This window comes from Chionomys nivalis, chromosome 17 (genome assembly GCF_950005125.1).
Source record: "Chionomys nivalis chromosome 17, mChiNiv1.1, whole genome shotgun sequence".
NCBI classification, from domain to species: Eukaryota; Metazoa; Chordata; class Mammalia; order Rodentia; family Cricetidae; genus Chionomys; species Chionomys nivalis.
In genome coordinates, this window is record NC_080102.1 from 35,214,059 (window position 1) to 35,234,258 (window position 20,200).

Genomic DNA, 20,200 nt, shown 5'->3' on the forward strand with positions numbered 1-20,200 from the left:
GCAGCCCCAAGCTCTTACAACTTAAATTAACCCATTTCTATTAATCTGTGTGCTGCCCTGAGGCTTATGGCTTTTACCTCTCCTGCATATCCTGCTTCCTTTCCATCTGGCTGGTGACTCCTCTAACTTTGCCCGTCTTCCCAGCATTCTCTGTACCCCAAAATTCCTGCCTAGTTATAGGCCAATCAGCTTTTTTATTAACAATGAGAGTAATATATATTTACAGTATACAAAGGTTGTTCTTCAGCATGTCCCCCTTCCCCCCCCCTTTTTTTTTTCCTGTTTTTTTTGAGACAGGGTTTCTCTGTGGTTTTGGAGCCTGTCCTGGAACTAGCTCTTGTAGACCAGGCTGGTCTCGAACTCACAGAGATCCGCCTGCCTCTGCCTCCCGAGTGCTGGGATTAAAGGCGTGCGCCACCACCGCCCGGCTCCCCCCTTTTTATCTAATTAAAATGGAAGGTTTTAACTTTAGCATAGTAAAATTATATACAACAAAACAGTTATCAAGTAAGAATTACATTTGCAACATCCAGTCCATTTGTATTTGGCAAAATTAGAGAAAATACTCTATTTTTATCTTATCTTTGTAAACCTAAAGTTTTATACCTAATTTACCTTTTATTATAACTAAGGAAGACTTTAACTATGACTATCTAATCCTCAGCTCCCTCAAAGACCCCAGAAGGTGAAATGTCTCTGTTGTTTGAATCTAATCTTTGTCGGTCTTGATGGTATCCATAGCTTTTCTTTTCCTGTGGAAACAAAAAGCAAAACCTCTTCCCCAATGTAACACATACCTAGTTTCCATTCTGAGGTCAGCACATCTTTTAAGTGTACAGGCAGATTTTTCTTCTACTAGCAAATCTCTCTGCACAGCTGTTGTTCCTTTCTCATTAGCATTTAAAAATTTAAAGTTAATAAAGCATGTACAGTGGATCTCTGGGGGGGGTCTTTATTACCCCTTCCTGTTTATTAAACATATCTTTTAAAGTACAGTTAGATTTTCTGTAACAGCTTGTAATAGGATTGTGTATACCTGTAATATGCTTTATATTGTAATATGAAAATAACTTTCATTTTACTAAAGGCATATACTGGAGCATTATCAGTTTTAATTTGTACAGGTATCTCCATGATGGCCATAACTTCTAGCAAATGTGTAATTACAGAATCAGCCTTTCCAGAACTCAAAGCAGTTACCCACTGAAATCCTGCATAAGGATTTATAGAGGGATATCATAGTCAAACTAGGCTGTCAACCAAATAGAGTTGACATCTAGCAGCACTTTCTTCTATCACCTAATGGGACAGTCTCCAGGATAATCCATGGATTAAGTCAGAAAACAAATTTCAATATAGACAGAAAATTGAAATCCCGGAATGTGTGTTTTCTGCCCATTATACAATAAAATGAAATTTACAAATTGTACAGATAAAAAAATCCTGCCGGGCGGTGGTGGCGCACGCCTTTAATCCCAGCACTCGGGAGGCAGAGGCAGGCGGATCTCTGTGAGTTCGAGACCAGCCTGGTCTACAAGAGCTAGTTCCAGGATAGGCTCCAAAACCACAGAGAAACCCTGTCTCGAAAAACCAAAAAAAAAAAAAAAAAAAAAAAAATCCTGAATAAATATCTATTGTATGCTGCATATACTTTAATTTTTTTTCAAACTCCAAACTCCACAAAATGAAACATCCATTTGCCAAATTTCATTTTTTTGAGTACCCTTTGGATTACTTCCTGCAAATAGTGGAATTTAGCTGTACAAAGAACAAGTAGGATATTGCCTTATAATCTCCTTGGCTTGTTGCCAAGTGATAGAAAAATCTTTCTTCAAACATTTGCTATTAATATGTTCAATTTCTTATAAAATTCCAAGGCTTCAAAATAACTTTAAAAAAAATAAAATTCTGAGGCTTCTAGCACATTTCCTACCAATAGATGATCAATTTCATCATTACCTTGTGTCAGAGGGCCTGGTAAGCCAATATGGGATCTGATAGGTGTTTTATATATAAGGGATGCTTTCTAGTCCTGATTATTTCTTGTAATTTAATTAAATAGCAAAGTTAATTCTGAACCATCTGGAATTAGTTCAGTGGTTTCAGCATGTAAAACAGCTCTTTCTGCATTTTGAGAGTCAGTAACTATATTAAGGTGTGCTGGAAAAGTCTAATAATACAGTAAGAATAGCATATAATTTTGATTTTTTACTGAATCATGGGGCTTTGAGCTACTCATTTTTCCTGTCTTAAACCTGCCTTTCCTGATTTATTTGCATCAGTATAGAATGTAGGGATTCCAGAAATTTGTGATCCCTGTGCAGTATAAGGAAGGATCCAATTATTTCTCTTTATAAATTGAAGTTTCTTGCTTTTAGGATATTTGTTGCTAATCTCCCCCCAAAAATTACTGCAAGTTATTTGCCAATGTTTATTTTCTGTCCGTAATGAAGCAGTTTTAGCATTAGTAAAAGGAACCACAATTTCTGCTAATTGATAAAGTCTTAATTTTTCTTTCAGAATCAATTTAGAACCTTTTCTACGTAGGTCTTTAATTTTTAACTCTATTTGTGTGGCAAAAATATCCATTCTAAGCTATTATCTTCTTTCTGCATAAGAATTCCTATGGGAGAATGTGTAGAAGGTAAAATGACCAGAATACAATCAAGCTCTGGATCCAAACAACCCACTTATGCCTCCTGTAATTTCTTTTCTACCAAAGCCAATTCTCTCTCAGCGTCTGCTGATAATTTTCTTGGACTATTTAAGTCTTTATCACCTTGTAAGGTTTGAAATAAATCACTTCTTGAGTTGTTAATCCAGTTGTAGGCTGTAGCCAGTTAATATCTCCCAGCAAATTATGAAAATCATTAAGAGTTCATAATTGATCTCTCCTGACTTGTGATTTCTGTGGTTTAATTTTTTGTAAACCTATCTATATCCTAGGTAATTAATAGAATCTCCTCTTTGTATTTTTTCCCCAACAAGGGAAAATTTTCTTTACTTCTTCATAATTTTTCTAAGGTATCTGTGTCTGAATCAGCTAGTAAGATGTCATCCATATAATGATAAATTATATATTGAAGGAACTATGAATTGTTTCTAATGCCTGTTGTACAAAATATTGACACAAGGTAGGGATGTTTAACATCCCTTGTGGAAGAATACTCTCCTGATACCTTTTAACAGGCTGAGAATTATATGTGAAGGCAAATTGTTCTCTATCCTGTTCTTGTAAAGGTATAGTAAAAAAGCAGTCTTAAGTCAATCATTCTAATAGACCATCCTTTAGGTAATAAAGAAGGCAAGAGAATTCCAGGCTGTAAAGAATCCATTGGCTGAATCACCTTATTTATCACTCTTAAATTATTGTGTTAATATTCTCCATTTTCCTGATTTCTTTTTAATGACAAATATAGAATTCTAAGAACTGGTCAATTTTTCAGTGTTGAGCATCCTGTATCAGTTGTTCTAGTGCCTGTAATTTTTCTGATGTCAAAGACCATTGTTCCACACACAAAGTTTGTCAGTTAACCATTTTAAAGGTTGGTACCCTTGAAAGACCACCAGATGTTGTGCCCTGCTCATGTACAACCTGAACAGTCTGTAGCTGTTCTTGATACCTTTTAATATTTCTCTCAGAAGCATTCCTTATTTTATAGTTTATTTCTGAGATTGGAGGAATGTTAACCTGTGTTTTCCATTGCTGCAACAAATCACATCCCATAAATTTATTGCTATGTTAGCCACATATAGTTTTTCTATCTGCCCTTCTGGCCCTATACACTTGATCTATCTTATCTATCTTGCACTTTATTTTACCTGACGTAAAATTCCAACCCAAGAAGCTAAACATTTACCTTCTTTTTTTTTGTTTGTTTGTTTGTTTTGAACATTTACCTTCTTAAGAGGCCAAGCTAGATGCCAAGATTTTGGTGAAATTATTGTTACATCTGTACTTGTGTCTACCAAACCCTCAACTTCAGTGCCATTTACATGTATTTTTAGCTTTGATTTCTGGTCATTTATAGCAGCTTGTCAGAATATTTGTTTTCTGGTCTCCCCCAAACTTTTTGTTTCATTTATGCAAGTTGTTCTGTCTTTGATCACATCCAGAGCAATGTGTGCATTTTTTTTGTTTTGTTTTGTTTTGTTTTTTCAAGACAGGGTTTCTCTGTGGTTTTGGAGCCAATGTGTGCATTTTTTAAAGACTTATTTGTTTGTTTATTATGTGTATATGGTGTTCTCTCTGCATGTATGCCTGCAGGCTAAAGGAGGGCAGCAGATCTCATTATGGATGGTTATGAGCCACTATGTGGTTGCTGGGAATTGAACTCAGGAGCTCTAGAAGAGTAGCCGGTGCTTGTAACCTCTGAGCCAGATCTCCAGCCCCTAGCAGGGTTTTTTTTTTGTGTGTGTGTGTGTAAGATTTATATAATATGTATACAGTGTTCTGCCTGCATGTATGTCTGCATGCCAGAGGAAGGCACCAGATCTCATTATAGATTATTGTAAGCCACAGTGTGGTTGGTTGCTGGGAATTGAATTTAGGATCTCTGGAAGAACAACCAGTGCTCTTAACCATGGAGCCATCTCTCCAGCTCCAGCAGTGTGGTTTTTAACAACAGGTATTAAGTGTCTTAATTGCTCTATGGATGAGTTTCTCCAATGCTGACAGAGAATGATTGAGCCAAATTTGATATTGGAGCTGCAGGAGGCTCCTCAGGGCGTTTCCTGATTGCAAAAGATTATTTTGACTGTCCCTTGTTGATTCGCATTCATTAGTCCAATGCCAGACTTTGCCACATCTTCTGTATATTCCAGAAAGCTAGGGTCTTCTGTTTGGATTATCTCTAGAAAAAAACATTGTTTCTAGTTTCTAGGAACATCTTGCCTACAATCCCTTTTCAGATGACCTTGTTTACCATGACTAAAACATAGGACATTTTGGTTTTTCTTAAAATTTCTAGAAATTATTTTCCTATCAAAGCAGCATCATAAGAGTGAGATCCAGTTTCAGGTATTCTAATCCATTCATCTATTGATACAGATCATGCATTTAAAGGCCTAATCACCCTTTTGTATTCTGAATTAGCATTTTCAAAAGCCAAGGACTCAATTAATATTTGTCTTATCTTATGGATCTGATATCATTCTATTTACAGCTAAAGTTAATCTTGGAAAAAAATTAGTGTGGACTTCTTCTAGGCTTTGTATAATTTTAGTAAATGACTCAGTCCACTTTCCTGATTCTTCAACCCTGTCCCAAGCACTCAAAGATGCTACATGACATAGCACCAAGATGTAGTCATCAAATCTAAACTGTCCTTTCAAATCATTCTCCTGGCCTTCACCGAGAGTCTGGTCTTGGAAAATTTCCATACCTCTAGTCCTGCCTCATTCTATGATCCTAGCTTCCTCATTCCACCATGTTTTCCATTGTAATTAAGGGCCAGCCTCCAATATTGCTGTTGCTAAATCTTTCCAGTCTTGTGGAATAATTCTATTCCTAGTTGCCCACGAATTTACCATCTGCTTTACAGTCATATGAAATGACTGCTTTTAAAAAATCTCTTGAAATTGAAAATTTCTACAGGATTTCAGTCAACTTCTGCATAGCCTTGGGATGCCTATCATCTGGTGATTGTTATTGTATGGTAACTGAATAAAGTTGGTTTTCTGGTAACCTTACACTGCTCTTCTTCAATTTCATAATGCAATGGTGTGGTAGGTTCCACTCTAAATTGCTCTGTCTGTGTCTGAATATTTTTCTCATTTTCTTAGTAGGTCTTTCTAAGGCTTTTATTTTATCAGTCAAATTTTTATTTTCATTAATAAGGCTTTCTAAAGTTTGTATCTTATAAGGAGGAAGTCTTTCTAAAGCTTGCATCTTATCAATAGTAAGTCTAACGTTTCTATCTTATCAGTCAAATTTTCATATTTGGCACAGTTGTCAAACCATTTTAAGGATAAAATATGAATAACCAAACAGATAGTAATTAAAATTGCTATTATGTCAATCCCAGCTAAATGGTTCATCCCCTCGTTTATTTTTTTTCATTATCAAGCCATTCATAATAGCATTAAAAGGGTCCTAACTCCCTGCATTGTGATATTTCCAATTCTTAACATGGGAAAGATTTTTTCCATTTTTTTCAAACTAAGCCCATTTAAGAATTCCCAGCTGTCTCATCTAATCTGCTGACGCTGCAGTAATAATGTTCTACTGTGCCAGCAGGGAGGGTGGGTGTGGTAGGGTCCCCCATGAACACTACCAACACCCCCTAGCGTTTTCAAAATTTCCTAATGCTGCAACCCTTTAATATAGTTCCTCATGTTCTGGTAACCCCCAACTATAAAATTTTCACTGGGTGGTAGTGGCGCACACCTTTAATTCCAGCACTCAGAAGGCAGAGGCAGGCAGATCTCTGAGTTTAAGGCCAGCCTGGCTTACAAAGTGAGTTCCAGGACAGCCAGGGCTACACAGGGAAACCCTCTTTCGAAAAACAAACAAAATTTCATTGCTACTTTATAACTGCAATTTTGCTACTGTTATTAATTGTAATCTAAACATTTGATATGCAGAATATCTGATGTGTGACCCCTTGAAAGGTTTGGTCAACCCCAAAGGCATCATGACTCAGAGGTTGAGAACTGCTGGCTTTGTTATTCAGATTCTACTTGAAACTTTTGATTATTATTTATTATCTTTCCACAGAAAAATCACATAAGCACACCTAGAAGAATTTGGAACTAGAACCTTACAGATAACGTAACTGAAGACTGTTGGCCACACTGATGAAATTGTGATTTTGAACACAGCACTTTTGAGTGCCAGCTGCCAGTTTTCAGAGTTGAGGATGTACTTTCTGCCTCTGCCTTAATCTGGACAGTCAGGTTTATCCTTGTTGTGCATCATGTTGCACACCCCTCTAGGGAGACAGTAGCTTAGATCTGTGGCTTTCACCTGCCATTTTGTTTTATTTTGTTCTATCTTTTTTTGGTGGGGGGGTAAGGATTGCTTATTGAGATAAAACTTTCACACTACAGACACTGCTGGCTTTGAATTCATGACCCTGCTGTATGATAATATTTTATTTATGTTTTAATAAATAAAGCTTTCCTGAAGATCAGAGTGCAAAGCTAGCCACACTAGTTAGCCATAAGACCAGGCAGTGGTGGCACACACCTTTAATCCCAGCAGCCACACTAGTTAGCCATAGAGGCCAGGCGGTGGTGGCGCATGCCTTATATCCCAGCCCTAGAGAGGAATATAAGGTGAGAGGAGACAGGAACTCGCTCTCTTTTCAGTCTGAAGATTTCATAGAGGTAAGAGCTCTCTAGTGGTTGGCTGCTTTGCTTCTCTGACCTTCAGCTTGAACTCCAGTATCGTCTCTGGGTTTTATTAGTCGTGCTGTGCTCCTGCCTTAGCCTTCCACACGTAATTTGCCATTTCCTTCCTCGTTTAGTCAGGCACTTCTCTCCCGCCTGCCAGTTCCCAAATAAATACTCAGAGGCTTAATATTACTTATAAATGCTCAGCCAGTAGCTCAGAATGGTTACTAGTTAACTCTTACACATAAATTAACCCATAATTCTTATCTGTATTTAGCCATGTGGCTTGCTTTGGCATTCTCACCTTGCTTCTCTGTGTTTGCCAGCTACTCTCTGAGCCCGCCCTTCCTCTTCCCAGAATTCTCTTAGTCTGGCTCTTGTGCTCAATCTCTTTCCTGCTCAGCTATTGACCAATACAGCTTTTGAGACTAATACATATTCGTAGTGTACAAAAAGATTGTTCCACAGCATTCTCTGTTTAAAATTTATTTATGTGTGTGCATGCATGAACGCATGTGTGTATGTTACCTATGTTCGTATGTGTGGAGACTGAAGAATATTGGAGATTGTCCTCTATAGCTCTCAGTCTTATTTCCTTGAAGTATGTTTTTCAATGGAGACCTTGAATTTGGAGCCCACCCCTTTCTTGTCCATCCCCCCACCCCCGTCCTTCCACACACATAGCACTGGGGTTAGAGGCACATGCAACCGTCCATGCCCAATTTTTGTTGTTGTTTTTTGTTTGTTTATTTTTGGAGACAGGGTTTCTCTGTGCAGCTTTAAAGCCTGTCCTGGAACTCTCCCTGTAGACCAGGCTGCCTCCTGAATTCTGAGGTTAAAGGTATGCGCCACCACCACCAGGCCCCCATACCCAGCTTCTTATGGGGTGCTGAGGATCTGAATTCCATCTCCCCATTTCTGGACATTTTCTTGTATCAGCTGTCATTACATGCTTCCCAGTTGGGTATCCTAGACATATGTTCATCTTCCCTCTTCAACAATGCTGTTTATTTTGACAATTTCAGAAGTAAAAAGCAGTGTCCTAGTTATTCCTGGTGTGAGGATGAAAACATCTGCTTCTGTATCCTGGAAAGGTGTCTGAATTTAGCCAGCAGTGGACTGGTTAACAGGGGAAAAGATACACAAGTGAAATCATGTCTCAAAAAGCAATCCTCACCCAAAAAAAGATAGAATTAAAAAAAAAAAAAAAGGCAGATTGTCTTAGGGTTTCTATTGCTGCACTAAAACACCATGGTCAAAAAACAAGTTGGGGAGAAAGGGTTTATTTGGCTTACATTTCCATTTCGCATGTCATTATTGAAAGAAGTCAGGACAGGAACTTAAACAGGGTAGGATCCTGGAGGCAGGAGCTGATGCAGAGGCCATGGAGGGGGTGCTCCTTACTGACTTGCTTACCTGAGTTGTTCAGCCTGCTCTCTTGTAGAACCCAGGACCAGCCTAGGGATGGCACCACCCACCCTGGTCTAGGCCCTCCCGCATTGATTAGTAATTGAGAAAATGCCTTACAGCAGAATCTCATGAAGACATTTCCTCAACTGAGGCTCCTTCCTCTGATGAGCTTGTGTCAAGTTGACACGCAAAACCAGCCAGTACATAGATGAAAGTCCTAACTACCCACTGCCTCTCTCAGGAGGAATACAGCATGATCTGCATTAGAACAAATGTATTTAAATCACACAGGATGTGTAGTCAGGTCAGTGACTACACAATAAACTATGCACCCTTTTTTGTCAGAGGGAAAGAGGTCATTTTTTTTTTTTTTATTTTTTTTTTTTATTTTTTTTTTTTTTGGTTTTTCGAGACAGGGTTTCTCTGTGGCTTTGGAGCCTGTCCTGGAACTAGCTCTTGTAGACCAGGCTGGTCTCGAACTCACAGAGATCCGCGAAAGAGGTCATTTTTGAGTGGTACCAGTAAAGGGCTATTAGAATGAGTGGGTCTGGAGACCAGCGTGGTTTGGGTGATTCTCTGGAAGTGAATTGGCTGGGGAGACAGACAAGAGTTTGTGAAGTCTATCCAGGTGTAGTAACAGAACCCAATTTTCTCTCCTGTGGTATGCAAGGACTGTCTTTAGGCAAATAAGCAAACATCAGAGTGGAGCCTCTTCCAGCCTCCAAGAGCCTACATTCAAAAATTAGCATTCTGGCTGCTAATTTAGGAATGGTATTCCCTGGCTCCTTTTCCAGAGTGGGAGAGTGGGTTTTGTGTGTTTGGTTAGTGTACCACAGCTCTTGATTTTGGGTCTGCTTTCTCCTAAATGATTTGTTATTGAAAAGGAAAAGAAAGTAAATTCACGATACTCCAAAGAAAAATAACCTCATCCCCTTAGGTAAGAAGAGCATTAATTAGTGCTTAGGTCTTAGAGCTGGAGTAACACCCACATATTGGAACTAGCCAGAGTGCTGCCCCAGCTCCCTTGAGGGGCTGCCTGTGGTATGTTATTAGGGACTAGAGTTAGTCATGAGGAGCTCTGGAACACTGCCATTCACTTGATTATGTAAGTTGCAAATTTTGATGAAGTTTTTAAAAAGCATTATCAAGTAGTTTGAGTGTATTCCTCCCCAGAATTCATAAGATAATCGTGGTAAAAAGGCATTTCCCCTCCACTCTGACTCAGAGGATGAAGGAAGTACTTAACCTCCTCAGATGCAAAGCTTTGGAATGACTTTCTATCCCTTCATTTAAATATTGCGGTACACTTGGTACTTGAGGTTGTCCTCAGAATCTTTCAGTCTTTCTGCTATATTAGTAATGGGAATGTGGAAACAGTGCTTTAAGTAATGGCTGAATCTTATTCTTGGCTGCGTTGCCCCTCAAGTGTTTTGTGTATGCCTACTTACTGAATAGAGCCTGAAGGATATTTTGAATTCTAAAGGATCTGCTTAATGGACATTACATTTCATTTGTTTGGAAAGGTGTATACACTGTGCTTTTCTGTATCCATGGGTTCCAAGTTCTCCTGTCTTGTCTTTCTCTTTTAAAAAGAAGAAAAAAGCCAGGCGATGGTGGCGTACGCCTTTAATCCCAGCACTTGGGAGGCAGAGGCAGGTGGATCTCTGTGAGTTCGAGACCAGCCTGGTCTACAGAGCTAGTTCCAGGACAGGCTCCAAAGCCACAGAGAAACCCTGTCTCGAAAAACCAAAATAAATAAATAAATAAAAATAAATAAATAAATAAAAAGAAGAAAAAAGAAAAGAAAAGGAGGGTGGGGAACAAAAGCTGCTAAATGTCACTAACACTTTCTGGCCTGATTTTCCCATAACTGATTTGTCTCTGTGAAATGAAGTATACATCATCAAGTAGGTATCCATTCTGAACTCTGGGCAGATGTGCATGTATCTGGGACTGTGGGACACTGAGGGGCTCTTCTTAGAAAGAGTCCAGCAAGAGTCTTCTGGGGCAGACACAGCTTTTTCAGATCATGATCCATGCCTCGAGACAGTGTGTGAATAGAGTCAGAGCTACAGGTGACTTCTGGGTACTATGTGAATCTATAGAACTGCAATTCATAAGATTACTTGATACTATCTTTTCTTTGGGGAAATATGTTGGTACATCTGGAAAATAAGCAAAAAAAATCTTACTTTGGTAACTGTATGCAACAAATAGAAAGATAGATTTCAGTCTCTGAACTGCTTTCACCGATTTTATCCTTGGCTAAACTGTTTTCTCTGTAGGGTGTTTTGAGATTCCTTAAATGAAACCATTTTTTCCCTTTGTTTTGCCTTTAAAGGACTTTTAGCAGTGTGGTGGGGCGGGGCTTCTTTGTCTTCTTTAGGATTGTTCCTCTTCTGGGCTCAGCTGGAGTCAGACAGCTGTACTATACTTAACCAATGCTTGTTCGTTGGTTGGTCTATAGTTACAAAGTATACACCACTTGTCAGACGCTTTGTTACAATCCTGTATGGTATTTTCTTTAATCATTTCAGGACTGTGAACAAGTTTTAATATCTCAAGATGCTGTTAAATTGGGACCATGTGTTTTCAAAGGAGCGTCTGACTCACTGTGCTGCTCTGAGGCAGCCTGGGGGGCCAAGGTCCGTCTCTGTGCTTGTAATGATGTCAGTGTTGTAACGCTTTGTAACTGCCGCCTGCTGCTGTCCTAACCCTCGGAGTGATGAGCTCTTCTGGGAGCTTTTGGTCCCAGATGAAACACTTGGAAATGTCACCCTGTCCTCCCACCTGTCACCCTTAGTACCAGATCATACTTGTTTAAAACCGTGTGAGCTACTCTGTATGAGAGTTGGCACTTGTTTTCGCTGGTGTTGACATGGATTTAGCATGGTGTCAATAGAATACTACCCCCTCTCAGAAGCTCTTATTTAACAATTTGTTTAAAACTATATCAAATGCTACTTCGTTTTTGGGGTAACCTTGTGTTTTGTTTCTTTAGCATTGCTGGCCGTTGAACTAGGCCTTGCATGTGTTAGACAGCTGTTGTACCCCAGAGTTAAATCCCCAGCCCCAAATTGCCATTTTGAATGTTATTTAAAAAAAAAAAAAATCAACAAATGATTGCCCTCATGAGTGGGTAAGGAAATTCTCCACTCCTTTTGTGTCAGTAAACACTGCTATCAGCCATGCTTCCAAATAGCTTCTCATGGCAGTAATGTGTTGTACCCCAGCACGAAAATAAGTCGTAACTTCAGTCAGTGGCAGAGATAGAAATGGAATGTTGTGTCTAACCTAGTGGAGCAGAGCTTAGCAGGTAGCGCTGTATCACCAGGCGTCTTTCTCTGTTTCTCAGGAGTGGTGAACGTGCTGCTGACGACTCCACTCTGGGTGGTGAACACCAGACTGAAGTTGCAAGGGGCAAAATTTCGGAATGAAGACATTATACCAACTAACTACAAAGGCATTATTGGTAAGTGTCTCCAGGATGTGTCCCTGTATGTTTGTTTCCACAGTAAAGCTGCCTAGCAGACAGCCTCAGATCCCAGCAAACCATTGTTTCTGTGTCTGTGATTGGTAGGAACTCCTCTGGGCATACTCTTCTCATAACAATGGCACACCACCAGAGGAAGCACCTACTGTGCCCCCGTTTGTATCTTGCCTCATAAAAAGCCTAAGACTAGGGTAGAGGTGCATACTGTTCCCAAAGAGCAGACAGGGAAGAGGCTGTGAATATGTGAGTTTTTATTTAACTTTTTGCCGTGTTAGGTTTTAAAGCCAGGGCCTCAAGTGTGCTAGGCAAGCATTCTACCCTGAGCTACACCCCTAAACTAAATATTCCTATTGTTGTCATCGTTGTTTTGTTTTTGTTCTTATTTTGCTTGTTTTTAGTTTTTCAGGACAGGGCTTCTCTGTGTAACCTTGACTATCCAGGAACTCTGTAGACCAGACTGGCTTTGAACTCACAGAGATCTGCCTCCCTCTACTGGGACTAAAGGCTTGCGCTACCACCGTCCAGCCTTTTTTTTGTTTTTAAGACAATCTCTTGTAGCCTAGGCTAACCTCAGACTCATACTGAGGATGATCTTGAACTTCTGATCCTCTTGCCTCCACTTCTCAGTGCTGGGATTACAGGAGTGCATCACAATGCCATGCCTGAGACTGAACCCAGGGCTTTGTATGTGCTAGGCAAGCACTCTACTGACTGACTTATATCCCCAGCTCCAAGGGTTTAGGTTTTGTGTTCTTTTTAAGGCAGAATTTTGCCATTTTGCAGGTTAGCCTTGAACTCACTGTATAGCCTAGTCTGGCCTCAAATTCATAGCAGTCCTTCCAACTACTGAGATCACAGGTGTGACTCACCATACCCAACATGTTACTGGTTTTGAGACAATCTCACTGTGTAACCTAGGCTGGCCTCAAACTTGAGATCCTCCTGCCTTTTAACTTCCCCAGTGCCGGTGTTACAGGTGTGGTTACTGCACAATCCCTGTTGTAAGGAATGAGCAGACTACGTCCTGCCGCCTGGCTAGCTTAACCACCGAAATAACCACACAGAAATTGTATTAATTAAATTGCTGCCTGGCCCATTATATCTAGCCTCTTCTTGGCCAACTCTCACATCCTGATCTAATGCATTTCTACCAATCTGTGTAACACCACGAGGTCGTGACTTCCTGGGAAAGATTCTAACCAGCGTCTGTCTCAGGCAGGAGCTTCATGGCATCTCTCTGCCCCTGCTTTCTTCCTCCCAGAATTCAGTTCTGTCTTCTCCACCTACCTAAGTTATGCCCTTTCAGGCCAAGCAGTTTCTTTATTGATTAACCAATTAAAGTAACACATAAACAGAAGGACCTCCTACACCAAATCCCACAAGGTAATTTTGTTTTGTTTTGGTTTTTGGTTTGTTTGTTTTTTTTTTCCTCGAGACAGAGTTTCTTTGTAGCCTGGTCTACAGATCAAGTTCCAAGTCAGCCAAGGCTACACAGAGAAACTCTGTCTTATAAAAACAAAACAAGGTAGTTAACTCCAGTGCACGGCAGTGGCAGTTCATACCTCTTGTCTGAGGCAGGAAGATTTAAGTGTTCAAGGTCATACTGGATTACAAAGCAAGAACAAACAAACAAATGAACAAAAAGGTACCCATATGGTTTCTTTTTTTTTTTTTTTTCGGTTTTTCGAGACAGGATTTCTCTGTGATTTTGGAGCCTGTCCTGGAACTAGCTCTTGTAGACCAGGCTGGTCTCGAACTCACGGAGATTCGCCTGCCTCTGCCTCCCAAGTGCTGGGATTAAAGGCGTGCGCCACCACCGCCTGGCTAAGAATATGGTTTCTATCTGGGTCCATTCAAACAGAACAATTGTCTTTTCTAGTTAGGGCACTATCAGGGTGCTTTTCAAAAGCCTGACTTCTTGCTTAGATGCATTCCACCAGATTATTCGAGATGAAGGAGTCTTGGCTCTGTGGAATGGCACCTTCCCCTCCTTGCTGTTGGTCTTCAACCCTGCCATCCAGTTCATGTTCTACGAAGGCTTAAAACGGCAGCTTTTAAAGAAGCGAATGAAGGTAATCCCTAATTTTAAAAGCGACTAAAAGAAATGCCTTTTTTCTTGTCTGATTGAAATGCCCCCCTCTGCTTTCCAGCTCTCTTCTCTGGATGTGTTCATCATTGGTGCGATAGCCAAAGCAGTCGCCACCACAGTCACTTACCCCATGCAGACGGTACAGTCGATTCTGAGGGTAAGTGCTGGGGTTCCTCCCAGAGTGGGTCCAGTGACATCTAAAACACATCCTAAGATCTTCAGTGCAGTAATGCAGGTGGTGTGCCTGAGTGTTTGTGCCCATTCTCCCCTGTGTGCGATACTCTGCTAACCAGGCTTTCAGCTGGCAAGGAGTGAGGGTTACATTGGAATTTCTTAGTAATGTATTGTCTCAGGAAAACCATATGTGCCAACAGATTCCTCAAGGACCTCAGGACAACCCGCGTTTGCTTCCTTCCCATTCACATTGTTTGCCATGTGCCATGAAGCAGGTGAACTCTGACAGAATCAGAGGTTAACGCCTTTAGTTCACTCACAAGTTCTTAATGAGTTAGCCTTTCCAAATCACTTTCAGACTTTAGGGCTTTTTTTATACATTTGGTTGTGTATACATACAGACAGTCTTAGACACTGAGAAGCTGGGGTTGCAGTGTAGCTCCTGTCCTGATAAAGACATCAAGGAAAGAGCCAAGTAATTATTATAAACTGAGTCCACTGTTGAGCATATGAACAGCACTGGCTTACTGAAGAGAGCTGTGGGGTTCTTCCTGGGCATCTGGCTGAATGCCTGCCCTTCTGAGGAGGCACATGGAAATCCATGTACAAGGGAATATGAAGCTTGTGCCACGTCAAGAGCTTCCTTCATCTTAGGAGCTGAAAGGAAGCCTCTGCGACTGGGCCTGGCTTGCCCAGTGCGAGTCTGGAAGAACTAGAGGAAAGCTGTTGGGGAGGAAAGAGGCGGCAAGATTCTGTTCTCTGCTCAGCAGGAAGCCTGCGAAGGACTTTGAGGTGAAAGTGGTGGGATCTGAGGTAGGGCTTGGAAGGCCTGTGAGGTCTGTGCAGCTCTTCTGTAGCAGATGGATCGGAAGCTGGGAGGTAGGGGGCTGGAGAAAGGCAGATCTTCTGGTTCAGTGAGAACCAGTCTTAAGACAGTAAGGCAGGGATCCAGAGAAGACAGCAACAGAGGCCTTACTGAAAGAGGGCCAATCACGTAGGAAACCATTTTAGTAATGTAGGTGAGGGCTTGATAAGCCTAGACTAGGTTAGCAGCAGTGGGGATAAGCTGTAGGCAGATTCAGTATCTGTACTGGGACTTGGTATGTTGCTCAGAATACCACTTTATTGGGACTAGTTAGCATGTGCAAGGTCCTGACTTTGATCCCCAGCACCACAAAAAAAAAAAAAGAAAAGAAAAGAAAAATTGTTAAAAATCTGTTGTACAGAAAAGATTTAAAGGCTTTATTGCCAGAGAAAATGAAGGTAGTTGTCTCAGTTAGGGTTTCTATTGCTGTGAAGAGACACCATGACCACGGTAATTCTCACAAAGGAAAACATTTAATTGGGGTGGTTCGCTCATAGTTCAGAGGTTCAGTCCATTATCATCATGGCGAGACATGGCAGCATGCAGGCAGACGTGGTGCTGGAGAGGTAACCGAGAGTCATACATCTTTTAGGCAACAGGAAGTGTTTCGCCTCACAGGGCCTAGCTTGAGTCAGGCTTGAGACCTCAAAGCCTGACTCCACAGTGACACACTTCCTCCAACAAGACCATACCTCCTAATAGTGCCACTCCCTTTGGGGGTCATTTTCTTTCTAACCACCATGGTAGTATATCAGTAAAAACACTGCTTTCCATGAAAAGTGTTTTTGCTAATGTGCTATTTTTATGTGTTGTTTTTAATTGACTTTTAATAGAACGGTCTTAAATAACTGGAAGTTACCACCCCCAGCATGTCTGTGTATCATCCCAGGCCTGTGCTTTGTCTTGTATTGTCTGTGCTGATAAGAGTTTTCCCTTCATTTCTGTAAAAGTGAAAGTTATTGATGCTGAGGATGTAGGTTAGTGGTAAGGGTATTTGTTTTAGCGTATTGAAGGCCTTTGCTATAACCCCCCAGAACAATAACAACAGTAACAAAAATACTTTCTTTATTGAAAAATATTTTTATTTTTAGCTTATTTAGTTAAAAAAGAGGATTAATAAAATCTGTGGTGCTAACTGGACATTTTTATAATCATACACTGTGCTATGAGAGTTATTCCAAAGAAATTTGCTGAGTAGAAATTAAGAAGAAGAGGGGTGGAGAGATGACTCAGTGTTAAGAGCACAGCACCCGAGTTCACTTCCCAGCACCCATGTCAAAGGCCCACAGCCTCCTGTGACTCCAACTCCTGGGGACCCAATACCCTCTTCTGCACTTTGTGGGCACCAGCACTCAAATGTATACATCGCATACACAGACACACACGTGTACACATGGTTGAAATAAAATAAATCTCTTTTAAAATGAAATTTAAGATAAAGAGTGATAAATAGTAATTATCTCTTTTTCTGTCTTCCTTCCTTCCCAGTTTGGACGTCAGAGACTAAACCCAGAAAACAGAACCCTGGGGAGTCTTCGGAATGTTCTCTATCTTCTTCACCAGCGAGTCAAGTGAGCTCTAAGTGTTTGCTGACCTGGGCTTCCTTTCAGCAGCCTCTCTCTGCTGGGAGTGATGGGGGTGGTCGGGTGAGCTGTTCCCCTTCAGTGCTGCTGCAGCCTCAGAAGTCTCTCCCTCTTGTTTAAGTTTTTCTCAGTTTAGAAGCTTAGTGTGATTTGACGGCAATTTGGAGAATTACAGAAAAGTTTAGGCCTTTATTTCTTGCTAGTTGCAAATATATAGAACCCCTTTGGGAAGGGAACCCCCAAAGGGTTGGCAACGGAGCTTGGTGGCAGAGCCTGTGCTTAGTACTTGCATAGCCCTAGGTTCAAACCCTAACACCAAGAAAAAATAAAGAAGAAAGAGGCCAGGCATCATGGCATACTCCTTTAACTCCTTTAATCCCTGCACCCAGGAGGCAGGGGCAGGCAGATCTGTGAGTTTGAGGCCAGCCTGCTCTACAGAGCTAGTTCTAGGCCAACTGGGGCCACGTAGTGAGACCTGTCTCAACAATCAATAAATAAAACTAAATAAAAACTCACCAGGTTAAAAAGCCAGTTAAATGTCAATAAATAATACATATATACATATATTTAAAAAAATTTTCCCTTTCTTCTTATTCCTTTCCCAAGAGATAGTCCCTATAAAGTATATACATTTCTAGAGAATTATAGGAAACTAATATTTTCAGTGTATATAGCCAGCTTACTGTATTTATTTATTTATTTGAGGCAGGGTTTTGCTATGACGCCCTGACTAGACTAGTACTTGTCAAGTAGACCAGGCTGGCCTCAGTCCTCCTGCCTCATCTTCTCTCTTTTAGTAAGCTTACCATCACACCCCTCCCAACACTCAGGAGGCAGAGGCAGGGGGATCTCTGTGAGTTTGAGGCCAGCCTGGTCTACAGAATGAGTTCTAGGATAGCCAGGGCTATACAGAGAAACCCTGTCTAAAATATATATATATACATACATACATACACACACACACACACTCAAGTCAACCTCTGGGCTGTGCATGTGCAAACAAAGGCATGCACACACACCACACACACACATGCACAATATCATCTGAAGTCAGATGTGATATGCATACCTAAAGTGGTGGAAGAATCAAGAGTTAAAGACAACTTTGGCTATGTAAGAAATTTGAGGCCAGCTTGGGCTACATAAGACCCTATCTGTAAAAAGAAAATGCAGTTGAAATGCCTGTCACAATGTAGATCTGCGCCTTCCTGTCCCAAAGTTAATGAAATGAATCAGATACTCTGGAAATGGCCCAGCAGACCTGTATTTAACCAGTTCTTCAGGTGACTTAGGTGCTTCCTGAATTTCACTTGAGCCCTAGAACCAAATGTACAGGCAGTCTAAGAGTCAGACAGCTTTTCATTTCTGTCTCTTCCCTTATCTCTACTGAAGTTAAAATAATCTAGCCTAATTAATGACTTTCCTACCACTTAGGGAATTTTAAGTTGAAATAACTGAATTGGAGGCCCATTAACCTTAGAAGTTCTTAGATCTCTGGTTTGAGCATTCCAGTGGTTTCGGAAGCCTTCAGATCTGCATCTTAGTAGTGCGGTGTTGCCAGCATCCCACTAATGAGTGAGGGCTATAATAAAGACAAAGTATCAGTGGTCTCTGAATACTAAACTTCATCTATTCCTAGTGCCTTCAAGGCTAAGAAGTACTCCACAGAGAAGTCTGTTGGAATTGAAAATCTCCGTTGCTTGTTTGGCTCCTAAAGAAAAACCCTTTCAGAGAGAAGCTATCGGGGCAGCAGATCTCTCTAATACAAGAGCTGACATTTACAAAGAAAATCTATTTTTTCCCAACCTCTTTCCTTTCAGGCGCTTTGGAATAATGGGACTCTACAAAGGCCTTGAAGCCAAGCTGCTCCAGACCGTGCTCACAGCTGCCCTCATGTTCCTGGTGTATGAGAAACTGACAGCTGCTACCTTCACTGTAATGGGCCTGAAGAGCACACACAAGCGCTGAGGTCCTCCACAGAGCAGTGTGGAGAAGCACACGCTGGACAGAGAGGAGTGGGGCTCTCCTCTCCTGGTTCCATCCGCACCACAGTCATTCCTGTCATTGGCTCGAAAGGCTCCAAAGGCTAAACAGGGAGTAGAGTTGGCTAGGCCTATTGCCAACTTAATTTTTATGGTGTTTGCTTGGATTTGGGGGTGGAGGTTAGACTAATATTGAAATATTGAAAACCTGAAAATGTAGGTTTGAGGGTGTTTATTAATTTTTGCAAGGGGTATGGACTATCCATCTGAAGTTTTTCTCAATTTTGCCACTTGTTCTCTTTCCCCGAACGCAGGTTCTGACAATTCTAATGTACTTTCTCAATACTTTTATGTGTCTTAATCTTGGTAAAGATTTTTCTCACTGAAATAACATGATGACTATACCATGGGCATGACTTTATTTCTGTTCGACTCTTCTCCTCCTGCTCAATGAGAGTTAAGTGAGCTATTTATTTTGTGGGGAAAATGAAAATGATTAATCCTAAATAATTTTCTTAAAATTTGTAAATGTCAGTTATTCCTTAGTTTTGGCATAGTTTTTTTAAATACATATTTATTTTGAATTGTCTTTTATTTAAAAAAAAAAAGTCCTGATGTTGTATGTTCACCCATGCGAGCTCCAATCAGACAATCCTCAATAAACTGTCAGCGCGCGCACACACACACACATTCATGAAGTTTGCTCTTTATTAAGGTACTAAGTGGGTGCGTGTGGTATCTGAACGAGAATGGCCCGCAGGTGTGAACACCTGGTTCCTAGTTGGTGAGGAGGTGTGTCACTGTGGCCAGGCTTTAAGTTTCAGAGCCCACACCAGTCCCACTTGACTCTCTGCCTCATGGTTGTGCCACAGGGTATGAGCTCTCAGCTGCTGCTCCAGGGCCATGCGTGCCTGCCTGCTGCCATGCTCTGCACCACAACAGTCACGGACTCTGCCCTCTGAAACCCTGAGCCCCAAATTAAATGCTTTCTTTTATAAGTTTCTTGGGTAGCAGTGTTTTAGTGCAGCAGTAGAGCAGCGACCGAGGCAGTGCGCAACCAGGTGGGTAAAGATTGTAAGAGTGCACCGAGCACCAGATACTCATACAGAATGCTCCTCCCCTGCAGAGCTGTGTGGACTGTATTTTCAGAAGCATCTGATGTAGGTTATTTCTGTTTGGAAACATTCCTTGGGGGCCTACTACTGTAAAATATGGCCCATTACAGTAGCATTGGCGTGAGCTGAGAGCGTGGTAGGCCTTCAGCACAGG

General features: G+C 41.0%; 1 protein-coding gene across 2 annotated transcripts in view; it reads left to right on the plus strand.

Moving 5' to 3' along the window:
• The window catches only part of Slc25a17 (solute carrier family 25 member 17), a 39,413-nt gene extending 19,796 nt beyond the window's left edge, over window positions 1-19,617 (plus strand). For both annotated transcript variants that reach the window (XM_057791875.1, XM_057791876.1), the window contains 5 exons: window positions 12,101-12,217; window positions 14,165-14,310; window positions 14,389-14,484; window positions 16,855-16,937; window positions 18,770-19,617. In XM_057791875.1, the coding sequence (XP_057647858.1) occupies window positions 12,101-12,217; window positions 14,165-14,310; window positions 14,389-14,484; window positions 16,855-16,937; window positions 18,770-18,917 (590 nt within the window). In that variant the 3' untranslated portion in view covers window positions 18,918-19,617. The remainder of the gene's footprint in view (window positions 1-12,100; window positions 12,218-14,164; window positions 14,311-14,388; window positions 14,485-16,854; window positions 16,938-18,769) is intronic.
• The last annotated feature ends 583 nt before the right edge of the window (window positions 19,618-20,200 follow it).